We start from the raw sequence: 22,247 nt of genomic DNA, 5'->3' as shown, positions 1-22,247 counted from the left end.
CCACATAGCTGATTCGTTCTTGACCTATGACCCTTGAGGTTGACTTTCCAACCTCTTACCAAATTAGGGGAATCCCTGTAGAAGAAGCTGCTTCCGATTTTTTGGTCTCAAATCTGTATGGCCATACAGGCCACGCCCTTGTTGTTTGAGTCCTTGGTTTCCGTGACAGCAGGCCTGTCTGTGGTCTGCCCCCTCAGGTGTCGGAGCTGAAAGGCCTGGCCTCGCACATCCTGGTGGGCAGCGTCATCTGCGAGACCAAGGACCTGTTCACCGCCATGCCGCAGGTGGTCGCCGTGGACATCAACGACCTCGGCACCATCAAGCTCAACCTGGAGGTCACATGGTTGTAAGTGGAGTCCCCGATTGGCTGAGAAGGACTTTGAAGGAGTGTTTGAGAGGGTGTTTGAAAATGAGACCTGTGTCTGAGAGAAGAGTAATCCTGTAAACAGGGGAAAAGAACTGTTGGAAAATTGCATTTAATTAAATTACATTCAACACTACATTTTAATTACATCGGGGCTGTTTTGGGTCCCTGCCACTGGGATATAGGAACCAACGAGGGTCTGAATTTCTGAGCTTCGAGAGGAAGGACTGCGTAACCGTGCCGTAGGTTTGGAAGAGCACTGCTCTCTCTGACTGTGTCCCCTCTCTCTCTCCGTAGTCCGTTCGATGCGGAGGACCTGACCCTGTCCTCGGGGAACCTGAGCAAGGCCACGGCCCTGCAGAGGCGGGTGTCTGTGTACAGCCAGGGCACGCCCGAGACGCCCACCTTCCAGGACACCTCCTTCTTCGTGAGTCCTTTTCCCCGCCCTCACGAGGCCGCGACCTCGCTGGGCTCCTAAATCGGGTGGCCTCCCGCCACAAGCCGGCTTTCTTCCTGCCCCCGCCTTAACCTCGCTGTGCGTTCGTGTTGGTGAAAGCGTGAGGGGGTAGTGCTGTGTGCGTGCGTGTGTGTGGACATTACTCTAGTGTGTGTGTGTGTGTGTGTGGACATTACTCTAGTGTGTGTGTGTGGACAGTACTCACATGTGTGTGCGTGTGGACGTTACTCACATATATGTGTGTGTGGACATTACTCTAGTGTGTGTGTGTGTGTGTGGGCGTTACTAAAGTGTGTGTGCGTGTGGGCGTTACTCTGTGTGTGTGTGTGGGCGTTACTCTAGTGTGTGTGTGTGTGTGTGGGCGTTACTAAAGTGTGCGTGCGTGTGGACATTACTCTAGTGTGTGTGTGCGTGTGGGCGTTACTAAAGTGTGTGTGTGTGTGGACGTTACTAAAGTGTGTGTGCGTGTGGGCGTTACTAAAGTGTGTGTGCGTGTGGGCGTTACTAAAGTGTGTTTGTATGTGGACGTTACTAAGTGTGTGCGTGTGGACGTACTAAAGTGTGTGTGCTGTGGCTTACTAAAATGTGTGTGTTGGGACTTACTAAGTGTGTGTGGTGTGTGGCGTACTAAAGTGTGTGTGCGGTGACGTTACTAAAGTGTGTGCGGTGGCGTTACTAAATGTGGCGTGGCGTACTAAGTGTGTGTGCGTGTGGACGTTACTAAAGTGTGTGTGCGTGTGGACGTACTAAGTGTGTGTGCGGGCGTACTAAAGTGTGTGTGTGTGGACGTTACTAAGTGTGGCGTGTGGCGTTACTAAAGTGTGCGTGTGGGCGTTACAAAGTGTGTGCGTATGGACGTTACTAAAGTGTGTGTGCGTGTGGACGTTACTAAAGTGTGTGAAGTGTGCGTGTGGGCGTTACTAAAGTGTGTGTGCGTGTGGACGTTACTAAAGTGTGTGTGTGTGTGGACGTTACTAAAGTGTGTGCGCGTGTGGGCGTTACTAAAGTGTGCGTGTGGGCGTTACTAAAGTGTGTGTGCGTGTGGACGTTACTAAAGTGTGTGTGCGTGTGGACGTTACTAAAGTGTGTGTGTGTGTGGACGTTACTAAAGTGTGTGTGTGTGTGTGTGGGCGTTACTAAAGTGTGTGTGTGTGGACGTTACTAAAGTGTGTGTGTGTGTGGACGTTACTAAAGTGTGTGTGGTGTGGACGTTACTCAAGTATGTGTGCGGTGGGCGTTACTAAAGTGTGTGTGTGTGTGGGCGTTACTAAAGTGTGTGTGCGTGCGTGTGGACATTACTCAAGTATGAGTGCGTGTCCGCCCGCCTGTGGCTCCGCCTCACTAACCCTGACCCCGCCCCCCCGGCTGTCTGTGTGTGAAGCGGCGGCAGCCCCGCCCGGAGGCCCGGCAGCGGCCCTCGTTCCTGCGCGCCCTGCGGAGCGCCGTGCTGGAGCGGCTGGGCCGCAGTCGCTCCTTCGGGGACCTGGCCTCCCTGCGGCCGCGGCCCAAGTCCAGCCTGGAGGTCTACGTGAGTGCGGTGGGCTGGGACCGCGCCCGTCGCGCGCGCTCGCTCGCTATCCGTGTGCTCTGCTTGCCGTGTGCGGCCCGACGCGGCCGGTGGACTTCCCTCGCATGGGTGTGGCTCCGGAAGTCCTGTTTAAAATGGCCCCACAATCCTCTGGGGTCATTGAGAAAATTGTGTGTATATACACAGCTCCGGCCTACAGAGGTACAGACACATTCTGTGCTGCTGTTAGGCTGTGCGGCGTTAGCCTAGCCTAGCCTGTGCTAATTAGCCTGCATGAGGAACGAGTGCAGTGGACACTAACAGCAGGGAGGGCCGTGATTGGCAGGGGGAAATGAGTGCCCCTCGCTCCCCCCTTTAACTCCAGTCAGGAAGACAGACAGGTCTTGTGGTGGGGTTCGTTATTAAAGCAGCATGTTTGGAGTGAACCTCTGGCCTCAGCTCTCCTCCCTGTCTTGATTGACTCTCTCTCTCTCTCTCTCTTACCTCCTTCCTCCCTCCCTCTCTCTTTCTCTCTCGGACAGTCGGTCCTCCCCGACGACGTTTTTGAGAACGGCGAGAGCAGCGCCCCCGAGTGCAAGCGCCTCTCCTTCAACTTCACCGACTCGGCCCGGTCCAGCCCCAGCCCGGGCCAGTCCACCCCCGAGATCACGGTCACGCCCCCGCCCCTGGAGGGCGACCGCCAGCCCCGACCGCTCCGGCGGGCCGGGGAGGGGGAGGAGCCGGACCGGGAGGGGGCGGAGACGGCCAGCGAGACGGAGGCGGAGTCGGAGTGGGAGCGGGGCGGCTCGCCGTCGCTGTGCTCGGAGCAGCTGTCCGCCGTGGCGCCGGAGGACGTGTTCCTGGACCACGGCGTGGCCGGCGCCCTGCTGCCGGACGAGGGCTCGGAGCTGAAGCCCGTGGAGCTGGACACGGACGAGGGCAGCCTGACCAAGCAGCTGGTGCGGAGGCTGACCTCGGCCGACGTGCTGCCCGAGGCCGGCGTGAGCTGGGCGGGGCCGGAGGCGGGGCCGGAGGCGGGGCGCGGGTGGCCGCTGGAGACCAGCCTGGAGGAGGCCATTCAGAGCCTGCTCCTCAGACTGGAGAGCCCGGGGGAGGTGTGCCGCGAGCTGCAGGACCTGGAACAGGAAGTGATGCGTCTGGAGGACCTGCTGAAGGTCAGCCTCCCGCTGTGATGGCCATTTCCCATGTTTTACACCCCTCGTGTAAAGAGATAAACTTATACTTTATTTCATTTTAAAGTATATACTTTCATTTATTACGTAAAATGTGAGATTTAAGTCGACGTACATTGGCATTTAGCAGATGACCGTATCCATAGGTGCATAGTGCATACATACAGATTTTGAGAATTAACAGTGCTGATGCGAAGCCACTAGTCAACATGTGGTCTTACAGCACGAAGTGAGATACCATTGTAGGTGTAAGGGGAAATATGGAATGTAGTATTATTAGGAAGCACATGGGTAAAGGGATGTAGTTTTATATTTGTGTAAATATAAAAAGTAATACATTCCAGGCTCTTGTGATATTGTGTCTCTTCCAGCCCATATTATATCAGGTATTTCATTTAAAAGGAATTTATTCCGGCAGATTTAATTTCTTTTTGACATAGCGAGGGTCCAGTTGTGCTTTGAGGATGCGTGCTACGCGTGGGCGTGTCCTCTCCCTCTGATGCCCCGCCCCCTCCCCGGGGCCCAGGTCTTAAACGGGTGGATCTTGTGTTCCCCTCAGTGCCGAGCGCCCGCCCACAGGAGCCGGTCCTCCAGTCTCAGTCTGACGGTTGAGAGCGCTCTCGAGAGCTTTGACTTCCTCAACACCTCAGACTTTGACGACGACGACATGGGCGAGGACGCCCTCCCCCGCTCCGTGTTCTTTGACATGGAGGCGGAGAGGATCGGGTGAGGATCTGCGTGCCCCGCCCCCTCCCGGCAAGCCCCCCCCCCTCCCTCACCCTCTAACTTAACGCTGCTTGCAACCCCGGCAGCCCGCCTGGAAGAGCGGTCGCAGTGGGGGGTGTCCCTGTCCCTGTGCGTGTGTGTGTCTGTGCATTCGGTCTGTGACTAAACCCCCCCCCGTCTCTCTCCCCCCTGTCCCCCCCGTTCCCCCTGTCTCCTCTGTAGTGTGTGCGGTGGGCTCAGAGTGTGGCTCTCAGGCCCTGTGTGGCACAGGCTGCCGGCCTGGCGTAGGTTCTTTCTGGACTGTGACATGGCTGTGTGTGCCTGTGCTGTAGCCATTTCTCTGGGCCTCTGTGTGGATGTCCACGTCTCCCCTTCTCTCTCTGTCTCTCAATCTCTCTTTCTGTTTCTCCTCTCTATCTCTCCTTCTCTGTCCCTCCACTCAGTGCATTCAGTTGTGGGAAGCATCACCATAGTGCAGTGGGTTTTGCATGATGCTTTCTCTTGTTTTTGTGAGAATCATCTTTTTAATTGGTCATTCATTGAGGATATTAGCTGATATGAAAGCTGCATGTAATTCACTGTAGTTGTATGTACTGTAGCTAGCCTAAGCATATGCACAACACCTTCACTGACCACTGTGTTATTCATTTTCCCAAGCTGTTCATCTGCACTGTGCTCATATCACTTGCAGTGCTGTTTTATTGTTCCCTGTGAGAGAGACGAAGAAGCGCTCTGCTGCCCCCTTGTGGTGACCGCATGTTCTGTCCTATTCTGTAACGGAACAGGCCAGGGCAGCATCCAGAGGCCAGGGGCCACCTGAGCGAGGCCCTGACAGAGGACACGGGGGTGGGGAACAGCGTGGCCGGCAGCCCCCTGCCCCTCACCACGGGCAACGAGAGCCTGGACACCGCCATCATCATTCACCTGCAGTACTGCAGCCACCTCGTCCAGGTACACACTGATACTATATTTACACACCATACACACACATGCCTCACCATCTATACACACATATATACCATATGTGCATACCATACATACACACGCATACCATGTGTACACACCATGCATAAACACGCATATGCTATGTGTCTATATATATATATGGTCTGTACATAAGATGTGTACACATCACACACACACACACACACTCACACCGTGCATTTATTATATACCTATGTGTTCACAGTTCATCCATTTGTGTATATTTAATTTGTTTTAAGAAAAACAAATGGCCAAAATAAATTTTGTTGCCTACATTTATGTTAAGCATAGTTGTAACAGTTCAAAAAAAACTTTGAAACTATTATTACAATGTACAATGACTATAACTGACATTGATACTTTTATTTAGGTTGGGTTAAGAGGGTTTTTTCCTGGCTCCAAACAGAGCTTAGGGTGGTGACATTGTGTGACAGCGTCTGTCCAGCTTTACTGCCACCATCAACTCTTCTTATATTTCGGTTCATTTAAAATGTAAAGTTCTGGTCTTCAAGAGACCACAATGCATCGAGAGGTAGGCTATAAAAAGTGAAACGTGTGACAAAAATAAAAAATTGAAACAATTTAAATATTTATTGAAGGGTTACATATTGTAAGTGCCAGAGTTGGGGGTAAAATATAGCCTATACTGAAATATTTACACATTGTGAGGGTGTCTACAAGAATCATGGTATTTGGAAGTGCAGTGTCTTGAAATGCATTTATTTTCGTCACTCAAAGAATGCTTGCACCATCCTTTTAGTTAACTAGTGTTACTGGCACCCTACACAACGTTAAAAGCTTAAAATTTTATTTCTCTGTTCTATCTGCACAGATAGGCAAAAACAGTCTGTGTAACCAGGCCGACTGTAGATTCCACTTAATTGCTCAATGAATCGCATAATTTGGGTATTTGCATAGAATTAGCAACGAACCGTTTCTCATGCATTCAATTGTAAAGAGATCGCATATTTGCATAAACCGTTTCCGCATTTCTGGATATTTTCATGGAATTATGTCCAACTATATCGGATAGTAACTTCTAAATATACATTAAAAGTCGGCAGATCTGGCGTAAAAAACGTACAATTAACCAATAAATACATAAACCGCTACGTGGGTGGGCGGTTTCTGTTGAAAATAACGTTACTAGCGGACACTTGGTTGTGTTTAATTCTTTTATGCAATAAAGCGGATTCTAACGTTGTTAATTTAGCATGTCTAATGTTGTACGTAAACTTGAATGCAGTAAAAACTTTAACAACTTAAAATGCAGTATCATTCACGACCAAATTGTACCCGTAAATTCAAGGACCATTTCTAGTTTAACTAATAGTTTTTTCTTTGCCAAATTTCTCCTATGAACGCCTTAAGCGGTTTGAAAAAACACATAATCGGTCCATCTAAGACATTTCAATGCAGGAAAAACCCTGATTAAGCTTATAAAACTTTTCACCTTGTCTTCAAGGCCTTATAATTAGGATTTGAGTCTTACAACAGTCTTCACTCTTTGACTCTTTGACTCTTTGACTGTGTGTGCTTGCAGCTCTTGTCCACCGGGGGGAGCCCCTCGCAACGCAAAGCCTGGCTGCACAAGATCTCCACTCAGACCCAGCTGCTGGAGGAGGTGGGCGAGATCAGCACGGAGCGTCTGGGGGGCGCGGTCTCGGCAGCTGACGGTAGGGTGCCCCGGCGTGCTGGAGAGAGGGCTGAAATCGAAACGCTGAGCCCGGGCGAGCGTGTGACTTGTGTGCCCCCTGTGTGTGTCGCCCTGCTCCCCTCAGTGGTCGTGGGACTGGCAGAGAAGCCCGCGCTGCTCTCCCTGTGGACGGCCTGCAGTGGCTCCGGGGGCCTGTTCCACACCCCGGCGGACCGGGCGGTCAAGCACATGGACCGCAGCTTCAGCGCCGCCCTGCTGGCCAGCCGCGCGCACACCACCGACTCAGGTAGGAATGCACTAGCTTCTCTCCCCAAATTCCCCCCTTGCGCTGTACCGCTGAAGTAAACTGTACCACTGAGATACCTGTTCTGAACCTGTAAGCTAGTATGAGCCGATCCTGAGGTTACTGCACACTGAAGCTAATGTTGGGCATGTCTCACAGACATGTATGCTATAGGGGTCTCAGGGCTGTCTGTGGTAAAGCAGTCAGACCACTGTGTAACAGGGTCATTCTTTGGCTGAGAGTTTTAAACCGTTCCTCTCTTGAGTAGATGAGAGCTGTATGTCAAACACAGATTTTATAGTGTTTCCATTGAAAGGGCCTACAAGTGTTGAAAGTGAAAATATTTCAGATGTGTTGTTATCAGTGATTATAGTGTGAGATTTGTAGTTTGTGTCTGTATTGATATTTGGAGATGCTGATCCTGAGTTCTCTGTGTCTCTGTCCTGCAGTAATCCGGCGGTTGGTGAATGAGATGATGGACAGGACCGAGCCGGGCCCCTCCCCCTCCCCCTGCGGCTCGCCCCCCGCCGTGTCCCAGGACGTCCTGACGGTGTTCCAGTTCCACAGCTACGCCTCCGCGCACGGCGTGACGGACATGGCGGAGCACCTCCTGCAGGTGGCGCGCGAAGGTAGCGGTGCGGGCCCGTCGCATTAAACGCTGCAGCGGGCAGTCCCAGAGTTCTGGGTTTGATGCGTCCTTATTGAGAATATTGTGTACATGCTGTGTATATTCTGTATACAGTTTGATGCATTATTTTGTTACTCAAATAAAGGTCAAGGTAATGTATAAGTAGATGTTATAAGTAGAGTTTATTGGGATGGCAGGTAAGCCATCCCGCCAAGTTATGGCAGTTATGGCAGCATGCCCCATACCTATACAGCACAGAGAGTTTGGCACTTTTGAGGGTGCCCTATTATGATTATACAGTAACCAGAATCTGTCATTGGGTTGAGACTTTTTGAGGCCAAATGTAGTGCTCTAGATAAGTGAGTATTTGACTCTGTGCTGTGGTGCTGTCCCCTGTTCAGCTGTGTTCGTGGAGAGCCTGTGTTCCGGTGACCCGGATTGGGCCCTAAGGGAGCTGGCGGAGGTGACGGCGTCCAGTCTGAAGCCCCAGCCGGAGACCCTGAGGGCCCTGGGCGCGCTCCTGACCGCCGACACGCCCCAGCTCAGCAAGGCCGCGGCCGCCTTCCTCTCCTCCGCCTCCGCCCACCTCCCGTTCAGGTCTAAGGTAAGCTGGGCCCCGCCCCCTTTGTACATGCAAGCACAACTGATGTGGTACTTCCTATGTTGGGCTTTGAATTTAGTTTTTCTCGATTGAGTCAAAGTAGACGGTAGATTAGAGAGTTCACTTGATCGCCCCCCTGTGGACAGAAGTAATCGCTGCGTGTGCTTGTGCAGGCGGTGGAGTGCTACACTCAGGCCCTGTCGGAGGAAGGGGTGGAGGCGCAGAGAGGAGCGTGCGCCGCTCTCAGCTGCTTACAGGTCAGTGTGGGGAGGTGGAAACTCATGTAAACGGCATACATTTTGTCTGCTGTCTAAGTCGTGTGAGCAGCACAAAAATATGAGTATTGATTTACATAAGATAGGAATTTTACAGTCTAATAATACTATATACATGTACCCTGAAGGACTGGTGGTCTATCAAAGACAACAGTACCATAAATGCTTGTTATTTTTGTATTAATTTTCTGTATAATTAATGTTTATGTACTTATTTTTATCTGTTGGATATCCTGTCATGTTGGACCCTTATTTTGTAGGATATGCTGGTCTTGCTTGAGGTGTTTTAAAGGAATTACCGTAGTATATTTCTGTTTTTGTAATTGCTCAACCTGGATCAATGGTCTTGGCCCAGTTAACTGTGGTCAGATAAATCCGCCTGCCCTGTGTCTGTGTGAACTGTCCTGCTGTGAAGAAATTATGTTAATATGTACTGTCACAGAGGAAGTGGTGATCCTACTGGTTGTGACTGGGGAAAAAAACTATAAAAAGCAAAACATTTTAGCTGTAAAATTGGAGGACTTCTGTCTGTTCAATTGTGTTGAGCTGTTAAGGCACGCAGTACCGTTCTGACATCTCTCTCTCTCTCTCTCTGTCTCTCTCTCTCTCTCTCACAGGCCCATGAAAGTGTCGAGGCAGTGGTGTCGCTGTGCGACTCGGCCGATGAAGAGCTCCGCCACGTCGCCATAGAAACCCTCCTCACCCTCGGTGAGCGCCGACAGAACAATAGCTGGACGTGCAGGATATTAGCTTTAGCAGGCCTGGGTCAAATACATATTTAAAGTATTTTAATTACTTCTAAATATGCAAAGACACGTATGGGCATTTAGGCTACTTCTGTTAGAGGCAGCGCAAGGGTTGTTTAAAATTGCCAACGTAGGCTACCCTTGCTCACAATCAAAAACCGACCCCTAGCCCCTAGTAGTTCCCCTGGAGTGCCCTCAGTATTATAACTCACTGACACCACATTGAGGGCCACTCACAAAGATTGTACAAAGAACTCTGGGATACCCCCTTCAGTATGAAGCCTACATTGTTGCTGGCTCAGTCATTTCTGTTGTCTATCACAGAAATGTTTAAAAATATTTTAAAATTGTATTTGTATTTTAATGTATTTTTAGAAGTCAAATACAATTTGAAAAAGTATTCCCGGGAGTGGGTTTCCCAGGAAAGCGTAAATAAATCAAATACACAGGATTTCATGTGTAAGTGTATTTGAAAGTACTTCAGATATGTATTTAACTACATTTTCAAATACAAATACGTAATTGTATATGACGTGGGTCTGAGGCTTAGACGGCAGCCTCTCTCCTTCCTGCTCCGTCACGTTTGCGCTCGCCCCAGGATTGGCGGGTCCGCTCCGCGAGCCGCTGTCGCTCAGGGGAACCCGGGTTCCGTGGAAGGAAGCGGCCATTGTGCCGCGGGGGGGCGGGTGGGCGGGCGGGGGGGGCGCAGGTGCTCAGCGCTCTCTCTCTCGGGGCCGTTTCCCACGCTCCGGCTCTGACAGGTGCACACGTGAATAGCAGAGAGGTCGGGCGAGTGCCTGTGGAGGAATGCGGTCCCGTTTGGCCCCCGGCTCTGCCCCCAGCGCCCTTATTTAAGAGCCTGTGAACTCCCCGTGATGATGGAGCCGCCCCCGTCTCTCCTCAAGGGGCTGCTTTTCAAACTTGGGGTTGCTTGATATAAACAGTAAAATTAGCCTCCGTTCAGTGTTCTGTTTATACATTACATTACATTACAGGCGTTTAGCAGATGCTCTTATTCAGAGCGACTTACACAACTTGTTGTACTTGTCATTTATAATTGTATATTTGATTCTTCAGAAATACACAGCCTTATATCATTTGCAAATGCAAGCCTTTCTTTAAATGTGTGGAACTCCTTTATCTAGCATGCTGGCTTTGCGTAATAAGGAAGATAACTAAGCCCACAGTCAAAATAGATTGGTAATAAGCATTCATTTAGAGTTAGTTCAGAAGACTGGTATTGGAAGAATTTAATTAGTCCAAGTTTCTGTATTTACACAGTTCAAAAGGCGTATGAGTGTGGCAAACACGAGGGTGTATGTGTGCATTTGTTGCCCACCATGTAGGTGTGTGTGTGTGTGTGTGTGCTTGTATGCTTGTATGTGTATGTGTGTGTTATGTGTATTCTGTTGTATTTTTTTTGTGTGTGCATTATTGTGCTATGTGTGTGTGTGCGAACATGCGCACACACATGTATATCTGTATGTAATGATAGGAAGCACTGTTCACGCAGGGCTTTTCGCACAGTGTGGTTAAGCCGTGTGCCCGCTGGTGTTCCCGCAGGCGAGGAGGGCCGGCTGGCGTACGAGCAGCTGGACACCGTCCCCAGGGAGATGGTGCGACTGGGCACGCGGCGAGGGAACGCCGTCACCACTGCCTTTTGAGATGGCCCGTTCCAGGATCGCATGGACCCCTCCTGCCTTCCCCCCGCCGCCCTCTCCAGTGTCCTAGGCCTGGAGAGGCTACGGCTGGACTGACCCGGGGGGGCCTAGCAGGGGGGTCTAGGACATGCCCAAGGCTCCTTTCATTCACAGACTGGACTACATGATTTGGTGTTCATTCTGACCACTATTAAGCCATTTCTGTCTGCACAAAGAATTTTATTATTAATTATTACTATAATTATGGTTGTCCTCATTGTTATTATTATTACTGCGGTTATTAATTATTCATTTCAGCGGCTCATATTCTTGAATTTTACTTATTTTTGTGCGCTTTGAAAATTGCACTGCTGTTACCAGAGGCCTGTAAATACAGTGACATTATACAGTGGTTTGTATGATGTGGGGAACGGTACTTGACCTTGTTTTCTCCGGTACGTAACGTTCAGTTTCAGGGATTTTTATGGACTCTTATTTGCTTTTGTCAACATGTATTGTGGGTTTTCACGGCCTCTGCTTGTGGTGTCTCAGAGACTCATTTTGGGGGGGGGGGGGAGAGGGTGGGGGGGTTCGAAAGGATGTAGCTTACCTGCTGTCTGCAAGACCCTGCGCCTGTCTGCCTGCTCTGAGACGGTGTGGAACACAGACCCCGGCCTCTCCTCTGATGGGTACGCCCCCCTCCCTCCGCCCGTGAGCGTCGCTCGCCCAGTCTCCCTCGGCGGAAAGGGAGGGCTGGCCGGCCGGCGTCGGGGTGCTGGGCGCCTGTCAGAGCGCTCGGAGCAGAGCGGGAGGGGTTCGAAATGCTACCGCTCAGGCAGCCCAGTGATTTACAGCTCCTGTCTCGCCCGGCGCACTGAGGCCTGTGCACAGCTCGTCTCCGGAGCCTGTCTGGAACCAGGGGGGCTTTCAGCACAGGGGCGGGGGGAAGAGACGCAGGAGAGACTGAAGTCAGAAAGCTGCGTGATCCATTCAGCTCGTGTGCCTACTGTAACCGTACCGCTGAGACGTTCACCGCGACCAGTCTTTCTCTACTGTCTTTTTTTTTTTTTTTTACGCTCGAGTATTTCGATACTTTAACCCTTTTTACAAAAAAAAAAGAAAGAAAAAAGCTTCAGGGTACACGTGAAATTTGAGCTGCCTACGAGCTGCGCATTTATATTAACGCACGTTCCTGTCCATAATTATACACTGTTTATTATCAGGAACAAAATGTCCTCTGTTTCCCTGTGAGAAAACAGGACTCATCAGTAGTTCCGCCTTGATTTTTTTCTGTACGCAGACCATGTCGTTTTTCCCTAGATGAATTTTAAACTTTCATCCCGAGATGAGACTTCAGTTAACGTAATTAATTTAAGGACTTCACCAGCACCTTATTTGTAAATTAACTATTGTTATGGGAATACAACATGCTGGTTTGTAGATTTTGTTTCTTGAATAGATTGAAGTACATTTCTGTTTTGTTTTGCCCAACCATTGTGGATATGTTTCTCTGTTAGTTACATAGGCGAAAGACCAAAGGATGTCATCATGAAATCTCAAGGGCAGATCCTGAAATGGCTATGAATTAATTCAACTGTAACATTGTTGAAAAGGAAATGAGATGAAAAAAAAATTTATGTTGCAACTGCAATTTAGATGTGAATATAACAATAAGACAAAAAGCCATAGCATTACCTGGGGAAAAAAAATAATTTAAAGCAGTATTTATGTTGTAACAAAACCATGTAGTTTTATATAAACCTTGAATAGAAATGTGTACATTATGTGTGCGAGATGAAAGATAACTTTAGGAATTTTCATTTTTGCGGATAAGTTGAACAGACCTCGTACTCTCTTTAACAGAGCTGCAATTTTTTTTCCCTCTTTGTACTGTGAATTCTATTTAATATGGAAATATTTTGGTTAATATTGTTTCTCTGTTGCTACTTCTGAAGGTAACACTGTCTTTCACAGAGGTATAAAGAGGCCTGTTACAATTTTTATATACCATATTTATATCCAAGTCTCACAGCATGAACCTAAATTCAAAGTCACAATACAAAATGGAGTGTCATGTCTATTGACCCTTTGAACATCTCCAGTGTCTAAACAGTGTCTCTACAGCTGCAAAAAAACATTCATTTTCTATGCCAGTAATACATATCAATTGAAATTCAAGTCCACTCACTACAGTATTGACTATTTAAATCTGTCAGACATGGAGTAAATCTGGTAGATTTATTGTGGAGGTCCGAATGATTTTCGCCGCACTGATTACTGTCGTTTTCTCCTTTGGGTTCACGATTTAGTATTCGTTCAGCTCATTAAAAGTGGCAATAAAGTTTATTTTTGCATAATTCCATGTAAAGAAACGTGTCTTTTTATTAACTCGCGTTAGGCGTTTCTCAGCTATGCCTGTTGCGTTTGGAGTTGGCGCCTTTTTCAGACTAAAAAAAAAAACCTGCAGCTCTTCCCTCTCTGCCACCCGTGGGAACTTCCAAAAACAAGGTGAGAGAGACACGCGAAACAAAGGCATTCCATTGTCGACCTGTTCTGAGGCAAATTGCGGGACAGACGGGGGCCTGTGAGGCTGGAATGTTAAGAGGCTGTGGGAAAGCGTATGACCTGTCTTAACTGATGTGACCTCCAGCTATCGGCGTGTTTCTCTCTCCGACTTCCTTGCGGTTTGCATAGCCAGAGATTACTTATCAAGAGCGAGCCGCATTGCTCAATGACAGCCGTTGCGCCTTCGCTCTGGTTCCTGGCCGATGGCTCCGCGCTCCTGCCTTTTTTTTGTTGTTGCCATTTTCTCCCCAATTTAGTCGTTATACCAATTCCCCGTGTGTATCACACAGTCCTGGTCGATGCGCTATCCTTTGTCAGTCTGGGGTGTGGGGAGACTACCACATTCCAGCCTCTGATACATGTGGAGTCGCCAGCCGCTTCTTTTCACCTGACAGCGAGGAGTTTCACTGGGAGAGTGTAGCGCGTGCGGAGGTTCACGCTATCTCCCCCAGATCCCCTCCCTGCTGAACAGGCGCTCCAACCAACCAGTAGGAGTCGCTAATGCAACGATCAGGACTCGTACCCGCACCGGCTTCTGCAATACCCAGAGGGCCCCTACGCGCTCCTGCCTTTTGAAGAGCTTGTTTCAAAGAGCCCTGCTCCTTGCCCACAGCCGTGGTCGTGTCACTTGTCTGCACATGGGGTTAGGGGCAAAAAGCCCCAGAGCTGTTCTGAGCAGAGAGCAGGGACGGCTAACAGCGATGGCCTTGGGGGGCCGTTAAATTCACAACCCCCCTTTCATGAAGGCTTTCATTTATTCAGCATTGAAGGCAGAAATTTCTTAACCCCTCGTAAAACACTAAAATAACGGAATGTCTAACCTGAATGTGGCATTTGTTTCGTATTCATTTGGGCATTTTGAATCCCTGTGCTCTTGGGAATCCCATTTGAATCTGATGTGCAACTAATTTCAGAATGAGCAGTACCAGTCTGATTTAGCAAAGAACTATTTTGAACATGTTCTGGAACAAAACTGGAACCCTCAAATTGCTGGTTTTGAAGAAAGAACCACACATGGGCTTTCAAGCCCATCCATGTCCAGAGGCTTCAAGCCTTTTCTAAAGGCCAGGTCCTCATAAGAATCCAAATCTGAAATACCTAAACACCATTTAAATTGGTACACAACATTTTTAATGTTGGCCCCAAACCAGTTATTGCTGTCCTCCCCATCAGGTCCTCATAAATTGCAGAGCACAAGACCGGCATCCCAAGTGACCACCTCTTGGTGATACTACAGCCTTGCTGAGATTTTCCACATCCACCACCAGCAAAGACTCTGATCCACTGCACATGTAGCATTAGGGCCAAACCAGAGCTGCAGTACACAACCGCTACCTAAAGTACAGACCGTACTCGGAATGGTCTACCATGAGGACAGATTGAATTGTACAGCATATGCCCTGGACTGCAACATCTGACCCAGAGGGTAAAGCAGGAACAAGTGGTAACACAACTCTGGTTCTTTTTTTTTTACCTCAGATAAAGATTTGTATGTAAGGCTATATCTTAATTGACTTATTTGCCAAAAAATAAACTGGTTATCTTTTTTGCAGCCATTAGCACTACAGTGCAGCCATCTTGGGACAAGCTAGGTTGATGTGAACAAAAGACAAACCAACATGGTGACGTTTAAAGACCCCCTCCTCCACACAATCAAAATAAAGTGGTCACTGCAGACACCAAAAGTGAATCTCAGGAAAACAGTCAGATTTGTAAAAATAAGGGAGTTTAATTACAGTACAGTCCGCTAGATTACATATGTACAGGTAGCATGCATTAAAACTGCACAGTTGAAGTTTGACTGATCAATCCTTGTATTGAACAGTAGTCACACTGCAATAATCGGTAAACTCACATGACACTTAAATGCCCTTATGTTAAAATTATAGCATCCAAATTTTAGTTCAGAAAATAAGACCAAGGGAAAAATCCTAACCATGTAAAAAGGCAGTCGTGGAATTTAAACCATCAGAAAACTATGGAACTAACATGGCATCACTTTGCCCATGGCAGTGATGGGCAAACTTTTAAAAAATAAATACAAAAAAAAAAAAAAATTCACTGTACAAAGCAGGAACAAGCTTCAAGGCAGTACAAAGCCAAAAGGCTCAGTGGACCTCCAAAATGTTTAAAGTTAGTCTCCATTGAGTCCTCAACCCTGGGACAAGCAGTCAGCTTATTGATCATCTGCACCATCTCTGTCGCAGTCATCTTCATCTTCCTCCTCTGATTCAGAGTAACCCTCTTCACCACTGCTGAACTCATCTTCACTCTCCTCTTCCTCCTCCTCCTCATCATCATCCTCCTTTGCCAGAAAGGAGAGGTCTCGCACGTCTTCCAAGCTGTCAGGACCCTTCCCGGTTAGCCTCTGCAAGGAGGCGGCAAAAGGGACACATTAAGACGCGATGCAAACGGAGACGCTTTGTGAAGTCTGTACGAAAGGTGCTATATAAATAGTTATTAATAATAATAATAATATGGCTTAAAGCGAGCGCTCGTTCTAAAGGGTCTCCCTCACCTCGATCATGTCCGCCATGTGCTGGACGTGCTGGGCCAGCTCCTGCAGCTCCTCGTTCTCGCTCCGCAGCTTGGAGATCTCTTCGTCTTTTGCTTCGATGGCTTTGTGCAACTGGTGGGGGGGAAACATTGGAAAACGCTTAACGACTGTGCATCCAGACATTAACGGCAGCATTCAGCACCAAACACAGGCAGCTAATCACCCCTTCCCAGAATGACGAAAGCCAAATGAAGTCAATGTTCTGTCCAAAAAAGAAAAAAAAAACCCCAACCCCATTCACAAAAGGGCTACTGGGCAGCTTGTTTGGTTTAGGTGCTACGATGAGCATCTCATCTCAGATCAAACCCAGAATGTGCCAGTACAGACTGTGGCCTGTAGGCTCCATAGAACAATGTGCAATTGGTGACCAGGGTATGGGAGGGTTCAGTAGGATAAGGGTCTGCATTTCAGGGCTCAGACCCTCAGCCCCAAACCAATCTTACGTAAAGGTGTGCATGCATTTGCAGAGGAAACCCAAGACTCACCTTCTCGTTCTCCTGCAGGACGTTATACAAGGCTTTCCGCCTCTCCTCTGCCACCTCCTTCCAGTATGTGGACGGCGGGGTTTCTGAAATTAAACAAAGCAAAGGATGAGTAAGGGGGAGGGGAAAACACAAACTGCACATGCAGGAGTACCAAAAAATCTGGATTCGTCTAGTTTGGACTACATGGATGAATGTTGTTATTTAATCTCATGTTACAGGGACCAACCACTCCGTGTGCCCTTCTAATGGCAGGCTCTCCTTCAAAGCCTCCAAAAACTGCTTACGGTTGGCATTTTTCAATGCATGGGATGATACGCATGAAACAGAATAGGCCATTTGGAGCTGGCAGCCAGTCAAGGGGGCGGTTACCTTTGACCAACAGCTCGTAAGCCTGCTTTGTCATCCCCTCAGACTGGTTCTCGTTCTCGGCGTCCTCCTTTAGCACGGCAACCTCAGCTTTACTCCTCTTCGAAGCCTTCGCATGTTCCGCGCCCCACAGTTTCCTCTTAGGAACGGTCTTTCCAATCTACGAAACAAACCAAAAGGTACAGTTAAAGCCTGCTTGGAGTTAGGCCTGGTCTGATTTGGGTCCAAATCTCACAGGTTCTCTTTCAAAAGCACGCACGGACATACCTCTCGCACTCTTCCAAGATTCCCGTTCACTGCAGAGGGCTGCAGGACTTGGAGTGTTCTACGTTCTGATTTTCCTCCTGCAGTCGTTCCAGGGAAAAAGCTCTGAGGGGGGAAAAAAATAAAATAAAAATATGAACATGGGTAACAACCAGGGTTCCTACAATGTTTAATTGATAAAGTAATTTTTCCAAGTTAATGTTAAAATTAATGACCTGACTTCTGGAAAAGGTCATGACCAAATAAACCCAAACGCCAAACAAACCCAACCAAATTAAGAACTTGTGGGACCCACAATAGACCAATTTAATTCTTAAAAAGGTACAGAGTGCTAGAAGTGGGGTGGGAGTACCCCCGTAACAAATCTGCACGCGAGGGGTTTTAAATGAGAATACGAGGGAAAGTCACGAAACCGGTTTTTAAAAAGCCAAAACTCAGCAAAGACTTGGTGGGGAAAAAACAACCCAGTTCACAACTCACACACACAGGGTGCATTAACCCAGGCTCTGAGACCTCCGCCTCCTCCTCCTCCTCCTCCTCCCCCCCCGTGGTTACACTGTCATCGCGGGGTAGCAAATGAGTAGAGAACTGGCTGACCGACCCTGCGTGTCCGACGGCATTGCAGGCGTGGGAAAGGAGCCGGTTTAGCTCCAGCACCATGGGCAACTGCACTCAGTTCCCACGGGCAGCCAGTTGTTTCCACAGGTTATTATCTTACTGCAACATTCTTGAACAAATAATTACCGTGGGAACCGGCTCAGAAATGATGATTAAGAGCAGGCGAGAGCTAGAGGTTAGTTAATGTTTTTCAACAGGGAACAATGGTGACAGCGAGAGGTACAGTTATCAAATTACAAGCGGCAGTATGAGATTCTTCTGAAAAGCTGCCAGAGTGGCCAATAATTTATGAAATGTGTATCCAAGGTCTCTGGTTAACCACCTCTGAGAGCAACTTCTGTATGGTTTAAAGCACAGGGAACTCCCACCCCTAAAACAGCAAAACATTCTGAATACTGTCAATTTATTCAATATTTACAGATCAGTACAATGCATGCACATACACAATTCCTGAAAACAAAATTAGATATCATCATCATCAAAAATTGAGTTCAAGTACAATATATAAATCAATCTCAACTTGTCCAATACTTTGGAAAGCACCATTCTGAAATCTACTCAAAATGAATTCAGGCAAGGAAATAACCATTGTTTATACAGTTGGACATTTACTGCTGCAATACAAGTATATCCACAATCAAAGGAACAGCAGCAATTTACAACCCCCGCTCTAGGAACCTGTAATCTTCAGGTTACATGCACCCACACCCCCTATTGCTGAACTGCGCTGGCTGGGATTGGCTGCCACGCTTGCCCGTCGCAAAAGCACTGAAGGAAGAGTGCCCCTTCGCTGCAGTGGCACAGGTGCAGCAGGTGCAGGATTACCTGAACCGTGCATTTGCTGCAGGACTGACAGAAGTCAGCCATGTGCAGAAGTGCAATTCACGGTGCATTAAGGTGCGATGCGGACGCGTGACTGGTCTGCTAAAAGCAAGCTGCAGCATAGAAGCAAGGGCCTGGGATATGCCAGCAAGCACAAGCAAGGCTGACCCTTGCTGACCAGCAAGGCCGAGAACAGACATTTCCCCTTTACAGCAGACAGATTGGGTAAAATGAATAAAACAAGTCGAATATAAAGCTTATGAATTCAGGCTCATTTGCCAACAGAGTACTATCGAAGGTTGACTTAAGTGGGTCAATTTAATCATTTTTCCTTAAAAATAATTCGGGAATGAAACACTTTTGAACTTAAATTCTAGTTCACGTAAATGTACTGCACACGTGACCTAATTATATTAAGATTTTGGGTTCACTGGTGCAAAATTTAATGTCAGGAAGTACTGGACAGGAAATTGGGCAGAACTCCTGACCATACACATTAGATTCCATTAAACTGGTTCATTCAGCAATGGAACACGCTGCAATATGAAGTTGAAGTACGTGTAGAGTATGAAATTCGCCATCTCTCCTGTTCAAAGTGACATCACGTGACCACAACAGATACTTTTCATTGCAATTCAACTAAACTGAAAACAGATTTTACTAACCAGATCAGAACTATCACTCGACACTCTCAGGGGTAACGTTAATCATTGGCAACTTCAAGCAGTCAGTCAGTGATCACACTTTGAACACTGACCTATTCAATGTTAATTCCACTTCCGATGTGGAAGAAAAAAAAAGAAAAAAGACAATGGCCAAGCTTACCATTATGTTCTCTGAAGCCACATCTGTGCGTTTCATTTTCCTGTTGGTGGTCATCTTCAATCACGGGAGCCTAGAAGGCGACGACCAGGCAGCAAACGTTAATTTAATTTACTTTACAGGCATTTAGCAGACGCTTTGATCCAGAGCGACTTGCACAACATTTTACAGTTCATCAATTTATACAATTGGATATATACAGAAGCAGTGCAGGTTAAGTACCTTGCTCAAGGGTACAACGGCAGTGTCCCACCCGGGACCGAAATTTAGATGTTTCTGAACAGCGCATCAAACAATTCGTTTAAAAACAATGTTTTCGTTTTTAGTAAGACTGTCCCGACGAGGCCAGTCTTAGAAAACGCTATAACAAGAAACCGCCGACAGTTCGCAGGCCAACATTTGCTTAGTAACAACTACACTTTTGTGCAAGAGGTAAGGATTCTTACTCGACAACTAGCATACGACTACTTAAAAACCGAATTCGACGAGAACCGTTAAAATTTAGCGAGCTCATCTTGGTCAACGTTTGCAGCGTTAAACAACAGATGTGCGATTTCCTCTGGCGCCAGAAAAAAGCCGCCAAACTTAAGACGGTAACGTTAGGGAGGAAGAAAACACTTCTGCCCAGCCAGCAAACGCCACCCTCCTTTCTAATAATCTTAAATTTAACAAAGCTAGCAAAGAAGCAAAATGAAAATCCGTTTAATAACCTTTGATCCGTTACAACTTCGTAGCTAAAGAAAATTCCGTAATTTAAAGTGGTCAGCCCGTCTAGCCAATTTGTATTAGACAGCATTTTGTCCTGCTGAAGACAAGAACGTTAACGTTATCCGAAGATTTCATACGGTTTTCACTCATGAAAAGCGTATATAACCATCTACCTAGCGAACGTTAAGAAGCGAACAGCCACATTGGAAGAGTTAAGTAAACAATCAACTAGACTAGCTTCAGTTAACCAACTTAGACCAGTCTACTGCCAGCAAGACAACCAGCCAGCGCTAGCTCGCATGACTCTCCAGTATTTTCTGTCATATGTTTTAGATATTTCTACAGAACATTTCAGTAGTTATTTGCAGAATGATATTTAGTATTAAATTAGTATTACAATACTTACGGTGTTCAGCAGTCAGAAAACGCTAGTCCACCAAAGCGTCTGTCGAACAATGTGCAATGTCTTTACTGCCGCCATAGGATTAAATAGCCCTTTTGATCACGTGTTCTAAAGGCCCATCCTACCCGGTTGTTGCACGCGCTCAGAGTATTGCTACAACCGCGGGCTGCTGGCGGCTACTGCACTGGCCATGTGGAAGCTTTGAATAATACATTTTCGAGTTATCTATGTATATATATCTTCGGCTAGATTTACTGTTGGAAAATAACTTCAAGAATTTTTGAAAACTGTATTTCAGATTACAATTTCCTACATAATATCGCGCCAATTTCTTAACTGAAAATTCCAACAATTAACAATTATCATGGAAAATCTACTACTGTTTTCAAAATGATTAAAGATTCAAAATGATTAAACATCAAAGGATCGAGGTGTTGTACGGCTACTCATCACAATGTAGGCCTAGTTGTTCTGAAATTCATGACGATATTAATTTCACAGTTCCTGACGATATCTGACCTACAATTAAAATGAACTAACTATGAAATATCAAAATTATTGTTTGTGCCGTGTTCTCAGTTTTTACGAAATTAAACAGGTGCTTTGTTCATTTTGGTCTCTTTTGTTCAGTTATTGATGTCCGAAAATTTAATAGCACAGTAGGCTACAACACATATTTACCTTGCTATGAGGTTCTGATCGATTGACTAATTGATTGGCTATGTGCGGCATGTTTATCAGAAGCCACTTGAAGAAGGGGTTGTAGGTCCTGAGTGCTAGAAGTGGGGTGGGAGTACCCGCGTAACAAATCTGCCATCCACCATAGCCTGCGTTCGGACAGTTTTACGTCAGGCAATTTATATTTTCGGCAGTTAAGAGGGCTGTAAATCTGCGAACCACTTCAAACGCTAACCTTGAAAGCGCGCTGAGCAGAGCCGGTTGCTGTCATAAACCCTGATCTTCATTAGAGCCACAATTATCCCTAGGCCACATAATTAAAGGTGATGTAGTGATTTATGTTGTAGCTACAGCAACATTCTTGTTTAGGGCCAGATCTGGCGCTGAGAATAATGACAAAACTTATTTAATGACACGCTTATTATTATTATTATTATTATTATTATTATTATTATTGTTGTTGTTGTTGTTGTTCTTATTACCTAACACCTTGTAAGCATTGAGCTCAAAATGCTTTAGACACAAAAGTTACAAATTGCAATGCAAAGGACACAATAAAACAGCAGCATAGAAGAAAATAAAGGACAGCAAATAAAAACAAATATACAGAACAGCAAAATTAAAACACAAATTAAGACACGAAATAAGCACAGCACAGTAATAAAAAACAGCAGAATGAAATGATAAAACGATAGCATTAAAAACCAGCAACAACAAAGGAAAAATTACAAAAAAGATTGATGGCAAATATATATATAAGGTTTTCAGGCTAGATTTAATTAGATTTAAGTTTCTTACATCGTGTTGAAATTACGTGAAGAGGCCGTCGTGAAAGGCGTAATCATAGAACACAGTATACTTCTCCTGTTTCATTCAGATTTTCACATGGATGGTCTCT

The 22,247-nt window shown here is 46.9% G+C and overlaps 2 protein-coding genes across 3 annotated transcripts in view; one reads left to right on the top strand and one right to left on the bottom strand.

Moving 5' to 3' along the window:
- ripor2 (RHO family interacting cell polarization regulator 2) overlaps positions 1-13,418 on the top strand; it is a 47,752-nt gene extending 34,334 nt beyond the window's left edge. For both annotated transcript variants that reach the window (XM_064348143.1, XM_064348144.1), the window contains exons 11-22: positions 198-346; positions 662-791; positions 2,871-3,503; positions 4,081-4,247; positions 5,033-5,198; positions 6,775-6,907; positions 7,013-7,174; positions 7,621-7,800; positions 8,201-8,403; positions 8,574-8,657; positions 9,293-9,383; positions 10,985-13,418. In XM_064348143.1, coding sequence (XP_064204213.1) covers positions 198-346; positions 662-791; positions 2,871-3,503; positions 4,081-4,247; positions 5,033-5,198; positions 6,775-6,907; positions 7,013-7,174; positions 7,621-7,800; positions 8,201-8,403; positions 8,574-8,657; positions 9,293-9,383; positions 10,985-11,085 — 2,199 coding nt within the window. In that variant the 3' untranslated portion in view covers positions 11,086-13,418. The remainder of the gene's footprint in view (positions 1-197; positions 347-661; positions 792-2,870; positions 3,504-4,080; positions 4,248-5,032; positions 5,199-6,774; positions 6,908-7,012; positions 7,175-7,620; positions 7,801-8,200; positions 8,404-8,573; positions 8,658-9,292; positions 9,384-10,984) is intronic.
- A 1,917-nt stretch (positions 13,419-15,335) lies between these two features.
- gmnn (geminin DNA replication inhibitor) lies at positions 15,336-20,823 on the bottom strand. Its single transcript, XM_064348155.1, has 7 exons — positions 20,675-20,823; positions 19,564-19,633; positions 17,302-17,403; positions 17,038-17,194; positions 16,669-16,751; positions 16,145-16,255; positions 15,336-15,994 (listed from the first exon to the last, which is right to left on the bottom strand). The coding sequence occupies exons 2-7, from the start codon at positions 19,615-19,617 to the stop codon at positions 15,803-15,805; spliced, it is 699 nt and encodes a 232-aa protein (XP_064204225.1). The 5' UTR covers positions 19,618-19,633; positions 20,675-20,823; the 3' UTR covers positions 15,336-15,802.
- Positions 20,824-22,247: the final 1,424 nt, after the last annotated feature.

Source organism: Anguilla rostrata, chromosome 8 (genome assembly GCF_018555375.3).
Source record: "Anguilla rostrata isolate EN2019 chromosome 8, ASM1855537v3, whole genome shotgun sequence".
NCBI lineage: Eukaryota > Metazoa > Chordata > Actinopteri > Anguilliformes > Anguillidae > Anguilla > Anguilla rostrata.
The sequence above is the reverse complement of the archived record's forward strand: the minus strand, read 5'-3'. Positions and strand labels throughout refer to the sequence as shown.